Source organism: Oryx dammah, unplaced genomic scaffold (assembly GCF_014754425.2).
Source record: "Oryx dammah isolate SB20612 unplaced genomic scaffold, SCBI_Odam_1.1 HiC_scaffold_29, whole genome shotgun sequence".
NCBI classification, from domain to species: domain Eukaryota; kingdom Metazoa; phylum Chordata; class Mammalia; order Artiodactyla; family Bovidae; genus Oryx; species Oryx dammah.
This window is the reverse complement of record NW_024070213.1, coordinates 60,257-77,952: the sequence shown is the minus strand read 5'-3', so window position 1 is coordinate 77,952 and position 17,696 is coordinate 60,257. Positions and strand designations below refer to the sequence as shown.

The window sequence follows — 17,696 nt, the reverse complement described above, 5'->3', positions numbered from 1 at the left end:
TCCTGTCTATGTGACCCTTGCCACACATCTCAATCTTTGAAATTCAGGGACCTGACCTGTAAACACGAGGGCCATCTAGTATCTACCTCCTAAGGCCACTCTGAGGTTCACCCAGAGGGCTGTACTCACGTGCTGATAGTAGCTGTAGGTCCTGCATCTTGAGGCTGCTGCACAGAAAGTGCTGGAGAAATGCCCACGGTTACTTTTTGGGCAGAGGGCCCTACCTGCTCTGCATCAGAACAGAGGCCCAGTTTCACCCCAAGGCAAGTGGCTTGTCTTCACCCTGCCTTGGAGTGTGGTGTGCCAAGCCTCCTGCGTCCTCCAGGAGCACGAGCTTGTCCCGCGTGGGTCCAGCTCATGCACAAGCTGGTGGGTGTTGAGCTGCGTTTATATGCCGCACAAGGAATGTGGCGGGGAGGAGACCCAGGCCAAACCTGGCCCAGAATCTGTGTCCAGCAGTGGGGGTGGAAGGCAGACCTAAAAATGATGATGCTGATGACGACCGTAGCTGCCTTCCTGGGGTGCTTCTGGGTGCTCAGTCCTGTGCTATAAGCTTGAAACGGCTCCACGTCACACTTCCGTGGGAGGGGACAGGGCTCCAGAGATGAGGAAACTGAGGTGTCAGGAGGTGAAGAAACATCAGACAGTAACTGGCAGAAGTGGAATTCAAGCCTTATCGCACACCAGAAGCCCCCATCCCCACCACGGGCCCCGGGCCGTGCTGTTCCGCAGACACAGGCGGGCAGCGCTGTGTGGGTGGACTGGTAGCGCCATGGCGGCAGAGGGGACGGTGGGCGGGGACAGGCGGTCTGCCTGGGAACGCAGCCAGGCCCTGAGCCAGGCCAGCTGTGAATCCACAAGCAGTCTCCCCAGAGCCCTGGGCGTCGGCTCGAAGGAGCCGCTCGTGCGCTCTCCTTGGCCCGGGCTGTTTGTCGCCTGCGGCCTAACTGGGGGCGCCTGTGGCCCAGCTGTCCACACTGCACACAGAGCCCCCGGGAGGCCCCGCCAGGTTCCCGCGAGGCGGCAGGACAGGAGGCGCCCTGTGAGCTCCAGCCCTGCTCTCACAGACCCTAATGACACCAGAGCGAGGCAGGGGGTAGGGTTCATTTTAACTCTGTGTTGTCCACAAGAGAACTGGGGCATCGAGGGGCTCACGGCCTGGCGCAGGCTTACACAGCCAGTAAGGAGTCAGGCCAAAACGTGGGTCACGTGCTCAGCCTGCCATCCCCCCTCTGCCCAGCCTTCCTGAATTTCTGCCACTAGGGCTACGGCAGTTCATGGGGTCGCAAAGAGCTGGACACGACGTAGTGACTGAACAACAAGGGCTATGGCGTGGCCTCCTGGCAGCCTCCCCCAGCCCAGTGCCCATCGGTCGCTAGGATGGAGCCTCTCTGGACCTGTTTCTTCCCAGAGCACCACTCACCCGGGCCTCAGCTCTCTCTTCCTGGCCACAGTCCTGCTGCCCCCTTGCCTACAGTGAATCACTCCTGCTTGGGAGAGTTCCCCCCTATATCTGACCGTCTCCCTTCCTTCAACCCCGGTTGCCACCAGAGCCTCCCAGTGACACCTGCTTATTTCGCTGCTGGTGGCCCAAGAGGAGGCCTGCTGCAGCCACCCTTCGCCCTTCTCTGCAGTCCTGTCCCCACTGCTGGGGTGGGGGCTGCTGTCTTTGGGCCCTCTCCATGGGTCAGAGTTGGAGTCTTCTCTCAGAGCCTATGCTGCTGGGCCCTCCTCTCCCCTGTATTTGAACCCATCCCTCTCCCCAGTCCACAGGAGCCCCACCAACCTGATGCCCGGCTTGAGGTGCAGAGCCTGGCATTCCGGGGCCAGTTCAGCCTGAGGACCTTGCTCAGACTCCCCTGCCCTGGGCTCTCCGTGTCTCCCCGAGTCTCCCTCTGCTCTGTAACCCTAGTGCCCAAACCCACCGACTCCATCCTCCGGCGGGCAGGCCAGCAGCTCTAGCAGATTTTGAAGATGCCTTTGCGCCTGGCACCTGGGCTTCCCCCCCCGGGGGTGGGGGAGGGCAGGCGCCCGGGTCCAGAGGGGCCTCCTCGCAGGCCCGGGCCCTCAGTGCCAGGGCTGGGCTCACCAGGGCCTCTGTCTGCAGGGGAGGACGAGAAGCTGGCGTCCCTGCTGGAGGGGCGCTTCCCGAGGAGCACGTCGATGCAGGACACGGTGCGCGAGGGCCGTGGCATCCCGCCCCCTCCGCAGACCGCGCCGCCGCCCCCTCCCGCCCCCTACTACTTCGACTCTGGGCCGCCCCCCACCTTCTCTCCACCACCGCCGCCTCCAGGCCGCGCCTACGACACCGTGCGCTCCAGCTTCAAACCCGGCCTGGAGGCGCGCCTGGGCGCCGGCGCCCCGGGCCTGTATGACTCCGGCGCGGGCCTGGGCCCGCTGCCTTACCCGGAGCGGCAGAAGCGCGCGCGCTCCATGATCATCCTCCAGGACTCGGCGCCCGAGGCGGCCGACGCCGCTCGGCCCCCGCCAGCGGCCACCCCGCCGGAGCGCCCCAAGCGGCGGCCTAGGCCGCCGGGCCCCGACAGCCCCTACGCCAACCTGGGCGCCTTCAGCGCCAGCCTCTTCGCGCCGTCCAAACCTCAGCGCCGCAAGAGCCCGCTGGTGAAGCAGCTGCAGGTGGAGGACGCGCAGGAGCGCGCGGCCTTGGCCGTGGGCAGCCCCGGCCCGGTCGTCGGCAGCTTCGCCAGGGAGCCCTCCCCGACGCACCGCGGGCCTCGGCCCAGCGGCCTCGACTACGGCCCCGGAGACGGCCCCGGGCTGGCGTTTGGTGGCCCCGCCCCAAGCAAGGACCGGCGGCTGGAGGAGCGGCGGCGCTCCACCGTTTTCCTGTCTGTGAGCGCCGTCGAGGGCAGCCCTCCCAGCGCGGACATGCCGTCCCTGCAGCCCTCGCGCTCCATCGACGAGCGCCTTCTGGGAACCGGCGCCACCACCACCGGCCGCGACCTGCTGCTGCCCTCTCCAGTCTCTGCTCTGAAGCCATTGGTCAGCGGCCCGAGCCTTGGGCCTTCCGGCTCCACTTTCATCCACCCGCTCACCGGGAAACCCCTGGACCCCAGCTCGCCCTTGGCCCTGGCCCTGGCGGCTCGCGAGCGGGCTCTGGCTTCCCAGGCGCCCTCCCGGTCCCCTACACCTGTGCACAGCCCCGACACCGACCGGCCCGGGCCCTTGTTTGTGGATGTGCAGGCCCGGGACTCGGAGCGAGGGCCTCTGGCCTCGCCAGCCTTCTCCCCCAGGAGCCCAGCCTGGGTTCCCGTGCCTGCGCGGAGGGAGCCCGAGAAGGCACCCCGGGAGGAGCGCAAGTCTCCGGAGGACAAGAAGTCCATGATCCTCAGCGTCCTGGACACGTCCCTGCAGCGGCCCGCCGGCCTCATCGTCGTGCATGCCACCAGCAACGGGCACGAGCCCAGTGGGCTGGGGGCCGAAGAGCAGCGCCCTGGCACCCCGGAGCTGGCCCCGGCCCCCACTCAGTCAGCTGTGGTCGCAGAGCCCCTGCCGAGCCCCCGGGCCCAGCCCCCCGGCAGTGCCCCCGCCGACCCCGGGCCCGGCCAGGGCAGCTCCGAGGAGGAGCCGGAGCTGGTATTCGCTGTGAACCTGCCGCCAGCGCAGCTGTCCTCCAGCGATGAGGAGACCAGAGAGGAGCTGGCGCGCATCGGACTTGTGCCGCCTCCCGAAGAGTTTGCCAACGGGGTCCTGCTGGCCACGCCGCTCGCCGGCCCCGGCCCCTCACCCACCACGGTGCCAGGCCCGGCCTCAGGGAAGCCGAGCAGCGAGCCGCCGCCCGCGCCGGAGTCCGCAGCAGATTCGGGGGTGGAGGAGGCCGACACGCGCAGCTCCAGCGACCCCCACCTGGAGACCACAAGCACCATCTCCACCGTGTCCAGCATGTCCACCCTGAGCTCGGAGAGCGGGGAACTCACGGACACCCACACCTCCTTCGCTGACGGACATACTTTTCTACTCGAGAAGCCACCAGTGCCTCCCAAGCCCAAGCTCAAGTCCCCGCTGGGGAAGGGGCCGGTGACCTTCAGGGACCCGCTGCTGAAGCAGTCCTCCGACAGTGAGCTCATGGCCCAGCAGCACCACGCCGCCACCGCCGGGCTGGCCTCTGCTGCCGGGCCTGCTCGCCCTCGCTACCTCTTCCAGAGAAGGTCCAAGCTGTGGGGGGACCCCGTCGAGAGCCGGGGGCTCCCTGGGCCTGAAGATGACAAGCCAACTGTGATCACCGAGCTGAGCTCCCGCCTGCAGCAGCTGAACAAAGACACCCGCTCCCTGGGGGAGGAGCCGGCCGGCGGCCTGGGCGGCCTGCTGGACCCCGCCAAGAAGTCTCCCATCGCGGCAGCTCGGTGAGCAGGGCAGTGGGGAGGGTCGGGTCCCGTCCGCCCCGCCCCGCGTTCCTCCTGTCCTTCGTGGCTCCGTCCCCTCTGTCACCTGTCCATGCCGCCCCGCCCTGCGCTCTCCTGTCCACCCCTCTGTCCTTTACCTGGCCTCGTCTGTCTGAGACCCAAGGCTCTTTCAGGGACCTGAGGTGTCAGAGGCACTCTTCTCGGCATCCCTGTTGGCAGTGAAGGCTGGGCGTGAGCACCTCCGCACCCTCCTGAGGCTCTGTGCCCCCGGGGATCCCCGAGGACTGTCTCTCTCTCTCTCGACCATAGGTGCCTCTGCCATTAAGGGCCCTTCTGCGGTGCACTCTAAAGTTGCCGCTGCCCCCACTCCCAGCTGTTGGACTTCTCGGTGCCCTGTGCAAACCGCTACCCACCGCCCCATCCTCTTTGTGGCCATGTGGCTGTCCCATGCGGTTGGTACCATCTTTCCTCACTTCCTTTTGAAACTTAGACTACACAGGATCCTTTTCCTCCTGAGACCCACCACCGATTTCCTGTTTTTTGCCCCAGAAACATTTCTGTCTCTCAGCACTGCCTCAGGGTCCCTCAAATACCGACTCCTGTGCGTGATTTTCAGAGTGCATTAAGAAGCCGTTAGATGGAAAGCATCCTCTCTCTCTGCACCTCCGTCTGCTTCTTCCCCCTACCTTACCCATTCCTCTGGCCTCCCCGCCCATCCCCTACACAAGGTGGGGGCCTAGGCCACGTGGTGCTCTGGACGTGGGCGAGGGGCTGGGGGCTGCTCTGGCTCAGAGTCAGCTGCCACAGCCTCCGGGCTCATCCGGCTCCTCCCTTGCGGACCTCATTCCCAGGAGCCTGCCCCAGAGAGGACCTGCTTGGGCCTGTGGGCTCCATGGGTGCTGGTGGGAGAGCTGGCCTGAGTCCGCGCGGGTCGCCCCCGGTCCGTCCTTGCCCGCTGTTGCCTTCTGCACCCTGGTGGCTCGCCCCCACGTGCAGCTTTGTGGTGTCACATGGGCACCACCTCCTGGCTCCTCCTCTCCACCGTGTGACCAACCTAGTGAGTCTCTCCTGCCAGCCTGGGGAGGCAGAGTTCACAAAGCAGTGAGGGGATCCAGGTCTCACTCACAAGGGCTTGTCCAATCTACTTTTTCCCCAGCTAAGGACTCAAAAGATAGGTGGGGGCTTGGGAAACTAGTGATGCTTCTCCTAAGTGGTTTGGGGAGCTACCCTCCAGCTCCTGTCATCCCGGGCTGGCTCTGCGGCCCTCCCCACTTTTCACCTCTTCCAACTCCCAGTTGAATGTGAAAGCCTTATTCCTACCAGGACAATGTTTAAAGTGCCCTTAGAGAGGGTGTTAGGGGTGTGGCCGGGGGTGTCCAGTTGGAGTGATCAGCCCACACCTCTCAGGAACAGACCCCTGAAGGCAGGGGTTCCCTGATGCAGCCTGGACCAGCCCCCGTCTTCGCTCTCTGCTTCTCCTGCCTCCACCAGCCCCTGCACTCCCTTGAGCCTCTCCTGATGAAAATTAAGGCCGTTGACAGTGGGTAGCACCACGCCTGGCACAGTGCAGGCCTTAATAAAACATCTGCCAAATGCAAGTGCTGTCTTTTGTGACCTGAGGCCTAGGCAGGTAGCTTAGGACAGATGCCACAGGAAGAAGACGCTTGCTTGAGGTTTGCTGGCTGTTGAGACCCAGAGCCGTGCTCAGGGCAGCCCAGACCCCGCCTTCGCTCCATGGCCTCCCGTGGGGCTGAAGCAGGTGCCTTCTCAGGAGCCTCCTGCTGTGTCTCCCGTGCTCGTCTCCAGCATCCCCCCTCTGTCGTGGCAAGGCTCCCTCGTCCAGTGGCTCCGGGTTGCCTCAGGACCTGCGTGTCTTTCCCTTCTTGGATGTGGGGCTCAGGGCAATGCCAGCAGTTCCAGCTTTTATATTCCATCTGCTCTGCAGGCCATGGCAGAGTGAGTCTCTTTCCCTCAGGAGTTGCTGCAAAGTCCTAGGCTCTGACCGGCTTCATCTGGGTCCCCTGTGTCCCCTGAAATGGTCACCCGAGTCAGGGAGACGCAGGGCTGCTGGTGGCCAGGCCTGCGTAATATGCTGTCTTAGGGGTCAGGGCTTGTGGTCAGCCCAGCTACCGGACAGGTGCTAAAGTGGGGGTGGGGGTGGTATCCAAAGGGGACTCGGGTGATATTCCCAGAGGTACCAGGTGCTGGCGAGCCTAAAACAGGAGACTGCTTTGTGCCTTGGCGTTCATCAGCGTTAGCAACCCACTTTGTTCCCTGACATTGGCCTGGTCAGATGGCCCTGGATATCAACCCTCAGCAGGCTGCATCTGAGTTTGTAGTCTTGGACAAACCACTTAGCCTCAGTGAACTTCAGTCCCTCACTTGCGAACTAGTGAGGGTGGCCGGGTGCTCCGCCAGGGCAGCAGGGGGCCTCAGCGTCCTTCTGGGAAATGAGCATGCTCCGCACCGGACGAGACCCAGTCACATCACTTCGTCTGCACCGCCTTTCTGTTGGATGGATACTAATTAACCTCCACTTCCCAGGCAGTACAGCTGAGGTTCTGAGGAGGGCCATTCCAGCCAGCGAATGGTGGCATCTGACCTCAAGCCCTGCTCTTTGTCCACTGTGATCTGGAGTCTCTGTCATTAAACCCCTTCCGGTGACACCCACAGTGTTAATGTGCAGTGATTCCCCTCACATTCCCGGATGTCTGACTCTAGGTGAGTGACCACATAATCGTGGTTATCTGGGTCACTAAGACCTTTTTTATACAGTTCTTTGTATTCTTGCCTTGTCATCTAGAATCAGATATTCTGGAGTGTGAAGTCAAGTAGGCCTTAGGAAGCATTAGTATAAACAGTGATGGACTTCCAGCTGAGCTGTTTCAAATCCTGAAAGATAATACTGTGAAAGTGCTGCACTCAATATGCCAGCAAGTTTGGAAAACTCAGCAGTGGCCACCAGACTGGAAGAGGTCAGTTTTCATTCCAGTCCCAAAGAAAGGCAATGCCAAAGAATCATCAAACTACGGTACAGTTGCACGCATTTCACATGCTAGCAAGCTAATGCTCAAAATCATCCAAGCTAGCCTTCAACAGTACGTGAACCAAGAACTTCAAACTGGATTTAGAAAAAGCGGAGGAACCAGAGATCAAATTGCAAACATCCGTTGGATCATAGAGAAAGCAAGGGAATTCCAGAAAACCATCTCCTTCTGCTTCATTGTCTACGGTAAAGCCTTTGACCGTGTGGATCAAAACAAACTATGGTAAATTCTTAAAAGAGATGGGAATACCAGATTACCTTACTTGTCTCCTGAGAAACCTGTATGCAGGTCAAGAAGCAACAGTTAGAACCAGACATGGAACAACAGACTGGTTCCAGATTGGGAAAGGAGTAAGTCAAGGCTATATATTGTCACCCTGCTTATTTAACTTATATGCAGAGTACATCATGTGAAATGCCCGCTGGAGTCAAGTTGGAATCAAGATTGCTGGGAGAACTATCAACAACCTCAGATATGCAGCTGACACCACCCTAATGGCAGAAAGCAAAGAGGCGATAAAGAGCCTGTTGATGAAAGTGAAAGAGGAGAGTGAAAAAGCTTGCTTAAAACGCAACATTCAAAAAATGAAGGTCATGGCATGCAGTTGCATCACTTCATGGCAAATAGATACAGAAAAATGGAAACAGTGATAGATTTTCTTCTCTTGGGCTTCAAAATCACTGTGGACCATGACTGCAGCCATGAAATTAAAAGACACTTGCTCCTTGGAAGGAACGCTGTGACCAACCTAGATAGGGTATTAAAAAGCAGAAACATCACTTGGCTGACAAAGGCCCATATAATCAAAGCTGTGGTTTTTCCAGTGGTCATATATGGATGCGAGAGTTGGATCATAAGGAAGGCTGAGCACCAAAGAATTGATGCTTTCAAACTGTGTTGCTGGAGAAGATTCTCCAACCTAGATAGCATATTAAAAAGCAGAGACATTACTTTGCCGACTAAGGTCCATCTAGTCAAGGCTATGGTTTTTCCAGTGGTCATGTATGGATGTGAGAGTTGGACTGTGAAGAAGGCTGAGCGCTGAAGAATTGATGTTTTTGAACTGCGGTGTTAGAAAAGACTCCTGAGAGTCCTTTGGACAGCAAGGAGATCAAACCAGTCAATCAAAGGAAATCAACCCTCAATATTCATTGCAAGGACTGATGCTGAAGCTCCAATACTTTGGCCACCAGATGTGAAGAACCAACTCACTGGGAAGACTCTGATGCTGGGAAGGATTGAGGACAGGAGAATAAGGGGTGAGAGAGAATGAGATGGTTGGATTGCATCACAAACTCAATGGACACGAGTTTGAGCCAACTCCAGGATGGTGGAGGACAGGGAAGCCTGGCGTGCTGCAGTCCATGGGGTCACAACTGAACAACGATTTCCCTCCCGCAGAAATGCCTCTGTGTTCATTCTGTAGGCCAGTACCTACGTTTATCAACCGGTGTAGGACGAACAGCACATGGATTCTGAAGTCGCTACAGTTGAGCCCAGTTAGTGCCCCCGGCAGGCCTAGCGGCCTTGACCCTCGTGTGCCCCGCCCTGCCCTAGCCACTCCCCTCTGTGTTCCCTCTTGCTCAGGCTCACACTTCGTCCTTCCTCCTCTGTGCCCTCAGCCCTGGGTGAGACCACAGGCAGTCCGCCCCCCGTGTGGCTGCGTGTGCTGCCGGGTGGGGGTGCTGGGCAGCTCTTTGCAGCCAGCAGTGGCTAGAGTGTGGCCCTCACTTCTCACGTCGTGACAGAGCTGCTGCTGACACTGTCTGTTGGAGACATGTCCCAAATGTCGGAAGTTCTGGTGTCCAGGTGGGGCTGTCTCCTTCTGGGACTGATCCCAGCTGAAGCTTGAGGGCAGTTGCCACGGCCATTCGGTGGGTCACACCCCAAGCCTTGTTGCCTGGCCCCAGACCTGCCTGTCTCCTCACCACAGAGACCCCACAAGGGAAGCAGTACTCACTCCACCCACCTTCTCCACTGATAGCTCAGTCCAGGCTCTGTGTCCCTTTAGCTGCAAGGCACTCTGTGGCCTGGAGATCTGAAAAGATCTCAGAAGGGGAAGGAGAGGTTACCCCTTAACGTCAAGGACTTGAAGCTCGGTAACTTGTGGAAATGCGTCTGGAAGGCCCATGGACTCGGCTCCCGGAAACTTTGATCCCAGACCAGTTCTCTGTGCTTCTAGCTTTCAGTCTAGCCTGACAAGCAGAACATCTCAGAGCCACACATCTGCTCTAAACTCCTTCCGTCTTCCAGACCCCGTGTGGGATCTGAGTCCGTGTGTCCCTGAGGGCTGCCCGTCTCTGAGCCCCACAGCAACACTTGGTTCTGCTCTGGCTCTCAGCTTTATTCCTGTCTGAGCCTGCACATCTGATTTTACCTAAAAAGATTCTTGGACACAAAGTTGGCAAGGTTTCTTCTCAGCGGTGCTTCTCAGAACTTCTGAAGTGTGGCGCGCTGTGGTCTGACCGTCTCCTTAGGGGGTCACTAGTTGTCATCCCACAGAAGACGCACATTTCTGCGGTGATGGAGAGCCCAGCCCTGTGGGCCCTGTCCTGCTCGCATCCGGGAGTCTGGCCAGAGCCTGCCGTAACTGCAGTGCCTCAGGGCCCACAGGAGTTGCTCTTTGGAAACTGGACCTGTCGTGTGCTGGCCAGGGCAGGACACAGGGGCCGGGATGTGTTCCTTCCTTGAGGAGGTCCTCACAGGTGGGGGACCCGTGAGGTGTGTTTGCAGGAGCCGTGGTCAGGGCCTCAGGAGCCATGAACTCCACTGGAGGAGTGGGAAGGGGTCACGGCAGGGGTCCAGGGGCATCTGGGGTGTTGGAGGTTGGAGCTGTGAGCTGGTGCGGGCAGTGAGAAGTCAGGGCCGGGGTGAGATGCTGATGCCCGAGAGGGGGCCTCGTGGTGCTCCCAGCCCAAATTGTTTGAGCTCCTCTTGAGGGCTACTTCCCTCTGTGAGCCTCTCAAGTTGCAGGAGGCCACAGGCTTAGACCTGCCCTGCATGAGTGTAGTGGCAGAAAGTCCCAGGCGGAGGCTGGGGCCGGGCCGGGCTGCTTCTTTCTCACCTGCTGGTGCCGCTGGGTTGACAGGCGGTCAAGCCTGAGAGTGAGACGTCACGCTGCTCTTACAGCATTTTCCCCTCATGCATATTGTGTTTCTGGCTTTAAGCCAGGTACCAGGAGTCAAGGCTAACAATTAGGAAGCCAGGCAGGAGGTCCTGAGTGAGACCATGAGAGGTCTGGGATCAGAGGTAGCTGGGGGATGAGGACAAAGGCCCCGGTTCATGAGCCAAGCAGGTGAAGAGATGGGGCAGCTGATGGGGCTCCAAGGCCCCTGGTGCAAGAGGGACTCGGGGAGGAGAGCATGTGTGGGGACCCAGCAGAGGCCTGGGGCTCGGGAGAGCCTGGCCTGGCTGGCAGGCGGCATTCGTGGACACACTGGTGATAGCACAGGGTGGAAGTGGAGGACACGGCTTGGGAGAAAGTGTGGGCTAATCGGGGGACCTATCCAGGAAGGAAGTGGAGGGGCACCTAGCACGGAAGCTGGTGGGCAGGTCAGCGAGGGGATCCTGTTGACATCCTTGGCAACTGCAGGGCTGGGCAAGGGGAGGGGAGGCGCGCCAGCAGACCTCACTGGTCCAGGCGCCAGGAGTGAGCCAGATAGGACAAGACTCACGCCGCTGGGAAGGGTGCCGAGGACTGTGGAGCCTGGCTAAGCTGTCTGGAGAAAGACTAGGCGTCGTCCAGGGGTGCAGGTGCCTAGTGAGATACGCGTGTTAGAGACTGTTCCTGGAAGCCCTCTGGGAGGCTGTCAGGGCTGTGACCGGGCCGTGCCCTGGTCAGGGCCTGGCGGAGAGGCCATCGGAGCGTGGAGAGCGGTGGCAGACAGTGGCGGCTCTGCAGAGGTGTGGAATTGTGGGCCCGACCACGGACGCCCCGGGGTCCTGGCCCGGGACAGTGTGGGCAGTTCCCTGTTCCCGAGGGGGAGGGGAGGAGGGGCAGAGCCCCGGCTGCGGCATCCCTGGACACTTCCTGCCAGGCCCTGGGGCCTCGGGGGGACAGCCGGGTCGTGAGGAGCCCTCTCCCCGCGAGGCCCCAGGGGATCACGGCCCTTCAGCCCCTCCCTCACACCAGCCCGCGCCTCCACACCCAGGATCTCTCCTTGGCAGGGTCTCCCTGGCGCTTCTGAGCCAGTGTGCCCTCATCCTTGGCCTCAGTTCACCTCCTGCCAGGGCTCCTGACCCCGCTCCAGGAGACACCTAGGCGGGGCACACAGGGCTCCATCCTGAGACGCAGGCCCCCGGGCCCAGGTGGGATGTGTGGGCGCCTGGGCGCACGGACGGGAGCGCTGTCCCCAGCTCCGCTCCCTTGCCCTACCTAGCAGTCTCTACCTCTTGGGCTCCCTCCAGCCCCTTGAGGTCTACCCCACTCTCCACTGCTGCCCTACTTTGCCCCGAAATCCAGGTGGTACCCCGGAGGCCAGATGTGCGGGAGAAGAGGGTTTCTTCTAATGATCGGTGCCTGTTCCCTGAGCCATCACCCAGGTGCTCTTGGAGACCCTCTCTGCTGGGGTGGGGAGAGCATGGTCTGGCCTCTTCAAGAGGCTCTGCTCTGGATCTGAGCAGCTGGGCGAGGCAGTGGGGACAGAGGCTGAGGAGAGGGAGCCAGGCAGCAGAAAGCAGGTCGACTAGGACAGAGCTGGGTCTCCTGGGAGACGCTGGCCCTGCACTGGTGAGGGAGGAGCAGACAAGGCCTGCTTTCAGGGGCGAGTGACGCTCAGGACGCCCTCCGCAATGCGGGGCAGGTGCCAGGCAGGACGGCACCAAAGCGGGGGAGCCCAGGGGCGAGGTCCTTAGCCCAGTTCAGGCAAGGGCAGAGACAGGGAGGCGGGCCGGCAGCTGGAGGGAAGCCCTTGGGCCAGCAGCAGCACAAGGCCACAAGCACCCCCAGGGCTGGGTGTCTATGGAGCATCTGGCACCCAGGGCTCCGAGTGAAGCCTGTGGATGAGGGCCACAAAGCGGAGAACAGGGCACAGGCGGGCCAGCGGCCCACCCAGACCCGCCTCATCTGGCCTGCACTCCCCTCGCCCTGCAGCTCCAGCGTGCCCCCTCCCATGGCAGCGGACCCTGCCTCCGGGCCTCCTCCTGGGCGTCTGGCCAGCAGGCCCCCACCTGGCTGCGCACTGTGGCAGACTGTGGTCCTGCCGGGGCCTTGCTCGCTCAGGGCTGGCGCTAACTCTCTCTCTCATTGCTCTCTCCTGCCCATCTGCATGTGGCTGCTCTGTCTAGCTGCGCGGTGGTCCCGAGCGCCGGCTGTGTAAGTGAGCATGCCCATCCCATGCCTCTCACTGTCCGCGCGCTGCCCGCCTGGATCTCTGCTGTGCTTGGCCTCGTGGGGCTCCGTTGCCACGGCCCCCGAGGCGCCGCTTGGCCACAGCAGGGGCATAGGGAGAGACACTGGGCGGGGGCGAGGCGGGATACAGGAGTGGGTTTTCTCTGGAGGATCCTCCCTGCCGGGCCTCCCACCGCGGCCATGCTGGGGGGTGGAGGGGCTGAAGGCCGGTCCTGTCAGCTGACGCTGGGGAGTGAAGACCATCTGCGCACGCGTGTGTCTCAGTGCGCGCTGCTTCTGCACACGTGCTGCTTGTCACCGTCGTGGGCAGGCCACTGCCGCTCCTGCCGCCGCCGCTGCGTGTATGTAACATATGTGGCTGCTGCCGCCGCTGCGTGTATGTAACACATGTGGCTGCTGCCGCCGCTGCGTGTATGTAACATACGTGGCTGCTGCTGCCCTTGCTTCTGCGTGTATGTGACACACGTGGCCGCCGCTGCTGCGTGCTTGCCTGCACGTGCTGCTGCTCGGTGTGGGTGTGAACGCCGCCTGCTGTCTGTCTCAGGCCTCATGCACAGTCCAGTCTTGCGCCGCCACCAGCCTTTTATCAGGGCCCAGCCAGCCCTGCAGCCGGCCCAGGTCTCTCTGGGCCTCATGATGACAGAGCGGGAAGTGCTGAGGGGTACTGCCAGCCCTACTCTCCGTGGTATGGGTGGACGGGCTGGTGTCCAGAGCCGGTGTCGCAGGCTGTCAGGAATGGGTCAGCCCTTTGCCCCAGAGGCTGTCCTTGCTCAGGCAGCCTGCTCTCGGAGCCCCCGTGGAGTAGAGGGCCCGGGCGGCTCTTACTCCATGCAGCCTAGGGCTCTCTATCCCCCAGCAGGGCACTGACTGACTCTGGGGGCCAGGCCGGAGGAGCCACAGGATCCTATCCTCCTTTCTCCCTCTGGCCCCAAGGCTACCGGCCCCCGCCCCGCCCCCGCCCCGCCCCCGCCCCCAGCGTCCCTCCTGGCCGCTGGCCCCGCGCCCCTCCGCCCGGCCCCGCCTTGCCTGGTACCCCTCACCTGGCCTTGACCCCCTCTCCCTCCGCAGGCTCTTCAGCAGCCTCGGTGAGCTGAGCACCATCTCAGCGCAGCAGCGCAGCCCTGGGGGCCCGGGCGGCGGGGCCTCCTACCCGGTGCGGCCCGGCGGCCGCTACCCTGTGGCGCGGCGCGCCCCGAGCCCGGTGAAGCCCGCGTCGCTGGAGCGGGTGGAGGGGCTGGGGGCGGGGGCGGGCGGCGCGGGGCGGCCCTTCGGCCTCGCGCCCCCCACCATCCTCAAGTCGTCCAGCCTCTCCATCCCCCATGAGCCGAAGGAGGTGCGGTTTGTGGTGCGCAGCGTGAGCGCACGCAGCCGCTCGCCCTCGCCTTCGCCGCTGCCCTCGCCCGCGCCCGGCCCGGGCTCCGGGGCCCCCAGCCCCCGCCGGCCCTTCCAGCAAAAGCCCCTGCAACTCTGGAGCAAGTTCGACGTGGGCGACTGGCTGGAGAGCATTCACTTGGGCGAGCACCGCGACCGCTTCGAGGACCACGAGATCGAGGGCGCGCACCTGCCGGCGCTCACCAAGGACGACTTCGTGGAGCTGGGCGTCACGCGCGTGGGCCACCGCATGAACATCGAGCGCGCGCTCAGGCAGCTGGACGGCAGCTGACGCCCCCCGCCCCCTCCCCACGCCCCGGCCGCGCCCTGCGGGCAGGGCCCCCCTTCCGCCCCGGGCTGCGGGCTCGGCCCACTCCCCAGCCCCCACCCTACCGGCGCCCGGGCCAGGAATGTTGCATGAATCGTCCTGTTCGCTGTCGCTCGGAGACTTGCCCTGTACATTGCTTAGCGCCCTCCCAGGCCGTCAAGCCCCACCCAGCACACGGTCAGGAAGGGCGCGGGCCGTGGGGGGGGGGGGGAGGGGGCTGGAGCGGGAGGGGGTCGGGGGCGGGGTGCTCCAGCCTGACCATCTCCCGCTGAGCTCCTGGTGGCTACTTTCCCAGAGGGGATAATCTAGTCCAGCATGCGAGGTCAAGACACACCTTGGTGACTCGGGGGGAGGGGGGAAGACATTGGGGTTCTCGATTGGGGGCCAAGGAGCCCCCTGTTTTGCATATTTTAATCCACTCTATATTTGGAACAAGAAAAGGAACAAATATCTCTGTCCTTAATAGCTTCCCTTCCTCTCCCCTCCAGCCCCCGGTTCCGCTGCGGCTGCCCAGTCTTCCATCTCTGGCCCCTCAACTGCCACTGCCGCCCCACATGGGGCAGGGGACGCTCCAGCTGGTCTGGGGTTGGCCAGGGTCCTCGTACCCGCCCCGGGGCCCCGCTGGGCCCCCTCCCCTCGCTGAGCTATGGTGTTCCCCACCGACCCTTCAGGTGCTGCGTGGAGGAGGGGCGGCAGGCGGCGACTCCTGTGGGCCCTCCCTCGGTCACGCGGCCTGGGAGCGCCGCCCGGGGCGGGTGTGGGCGCAGGGCCCTGGCCCCTGCCCTCAGCCGACTCCCTCACAGGGTTTCCCCCCACCCAGCAGGGGTCTAGCCTCCTCTCCGCGCTGCTGGGCGACTACAGCAGAGAAGCCTCCCTGCCTCAGACCTGAAGTCGCCAGTCCCGCCCTGTGTGTGTGTGCGCACATGTGCGAGTGTGTGAAACTCGGGGTGCGCCTGAGTGCGTTGGAGCCCCTTGTGTGCCTGACTGGAGGGTGGCCCCACGGGGCCACTCTGGACTAGTGTGGGGGCTTCGGAAGCTTGCACAGGGTGCGTGCATGGGTGTGTGCTGTGGAAGCGCCCCGTCTCCACTTCCAAAGAGAGTCAGAGGTCGTCTTGCACCCTGGGACCTGCTGTTGGCATAGCCTGTCCCTCCAGAGCCTCGTGGAGCCTGAGTGGGCCTTCTTGGTGAAGCCTTGCTGCTTGGGAGAGGCCCCCAAGGGCCCTTGGAGGCAGTGCTCCGCCCCCGCTGGGCTTCTAGGGGGGATCATAGGGGCACCCCTAGAGTCAGGCCACTGCGAGCCTTGGGGAGAGGCAAAGACCCCAGTGGGCACCCCAGCCCCCTTACTGTGACTCCTCACACTCAGCAATGACCTGTGGGGTGGGGGGCCCGGGACGTTTTTAAACCTAGGGTTTGGAGTCTGGACTAAGCTCCATCCACGTCACTCACGAGTTTCTGTTTATATTTCTAGCTTTTTTTAATAAAAATTAAAAAAACCCAGAAAACAGAAGTTTTCACAGCCCAGGGGCTTGGCACGCCGGTCTGTGCCCACCCACCCTGCCCCGGCCCACCGGCCCCATGCCCTGGGCAGATTCACACCCAGTAACCCTTTCACCAACAGACCAGGTCACACCCATGGCAGCAGTCACTGTAACAGGCTGCTGCATACACACTCGTCTCACTCACCTGTGGGTTTTGGTTCCGTTCAGTTTGGGTTTTTAACTTTACAGGGTCAGTTCCGCTTCGCCCCTCCTTTTGTACGGAGCTCAACCTGGGGGGTTTCTCCCCCTGCTCCAGCCCCGAGGCCTCCTGACCCTGATGTTGTGATACACCCCACAGAGATCTATGTTTCTTATATTATTATTATTGATAATAATTATAATATTATTATGTAATAAATTTATAAGAAATGAAACCATTTCTCAGTTGCCTACTTGAGGAGATACTGGAAGCGCAGACTCTGCCCTCCTATGGACAGGTCACACAAACCTCCCTGGCCCTCAGCAGGCATCTGGCCGCCTACACTGATGACCTGCGGATCCTGTCTCTGACCTGGTCTCTTTGCTGACCTCCATGCCCGCGCGCCTGCCTTCTTTGTGGCTCGCCCTCTCCGAGTTGTGCTGGACCTGAGCCCGTGCTTCCTGAACTGGAAGCTTCTCTTTCTGCTCACCAGCCCCGTGAATGGCCCCTCCTGAGCTAGAAGTCTGGGCGCCCTCTGTAGCCTCTGTCCACTTTTCCCGCTCATATCCAGCTGTCCCTAAGTCCTGCTGCTCCTGTCTTTGAGCCCTCTCCTGTCTACCTGTGTCCTCCTGCCCCAACAGCTCCTGCCCAAGCTCAGATCTCCCCTGAGCCGGCTGCCAGCAGCCATTGAGGGGGCCAAGCCTGTAGGGGAGCCGGTGGGGAGGGGAGTAGCTCCCAGGACGGGCAGGGGCACCTCAAAGAGTGAAGGGGGCGGGGTAGTCAGGCGAGTGGACAAAAGAGACCCAGAGGGAGCCGTGGGAGGTGGAGACTGCGTCGCTGAGGTCTGACAGAGGGCCAGAAGCCGCGGAGGCGGGCCATCAGACCAGCTGGGCACCTGGTGGGGTTCTAGGAGGGCAGTGTGTGCAGAGCCACGCCATGCTGAGGTCAAGGTGGGGCGTGAACATCACGCATGGCAAATACAGACCTCAACTCGGGATTGGGCCTGGGTGATGCCTCCAGGGAAGCGAGAAGATGCCGGGAAGGGTAAGAATGGTGGATGGAGTGAGGCCTTGTGTGCAGAAAGGGAGTGAACTCAGGTGTCGTTACCCGGGGCGGGCAGGAAGGCAGAGCAGCTCTAAGAAGCAGGTGGATGTCTGGAAGGCCTGCTCGGGAAGGCAAAGGCCCTTTTGAGGCTGAGATGGTGACCACTGGCAGTGGGACCTTGAGCGGGGCTTGCACTCTGTCTAGAAAGCCCCACAATTTCTAAGTTTCATATTTTCACAGTTTTGGCTTCATTTTCAAGCTGGAAACTGTGGTCGTCCCACAGAAGTGGCCTAGAAGGAAGTGGGGACCTGGGAGGGTCTGAACGTGGAGGCACAGGGGGGTCTCTGAGTCCCCTGAGCTCAGGCGCTGCAGCAGCCACGGGTTGGCCTCCTCTTAGCCGCGCGTGGGACCCTGCGTCCAGCTGGAACCGGGCCCGGACCTGGGGGCCAGTCCAGCAGGCATGGCAGTGGGATCATGGCGTGGAAATGGTAGTGCCATACTGACCCTGGGTCCTG

General features: G+C 61.9%; 1 protein-coding gene across 1 annotated transcript in view; it reads left to right on the top strand.

Moving 5' to 3' along the window:
- The window catches only part of SHANK3 (SH3 and multiple ankyrin repeat domains 3), a 54,141-nt gene extending 37,766 nt beyond the window's left edge, over window positions 1–16,375 (top strand). Inside the window, exons 23-24 of the mRNA XM_040233139.1 lie at window positions 2,108–4,364; window positions 13,830–16,375. Of these exons, the coding sequence (XP_040089073.1) occupies window positions 2,108–4,364; window positions 13,830–14,424 (2,852 nt within the window). The 3' untranslated portion in view covers window positions 14,425–16,375. The remainder of the gene's footprint in view (window positions 1–2,107; window positions 4,365–13,829) is intronic.
- Window positions 16,376–17,696: the final 1,321 nt, after the last annotated feature.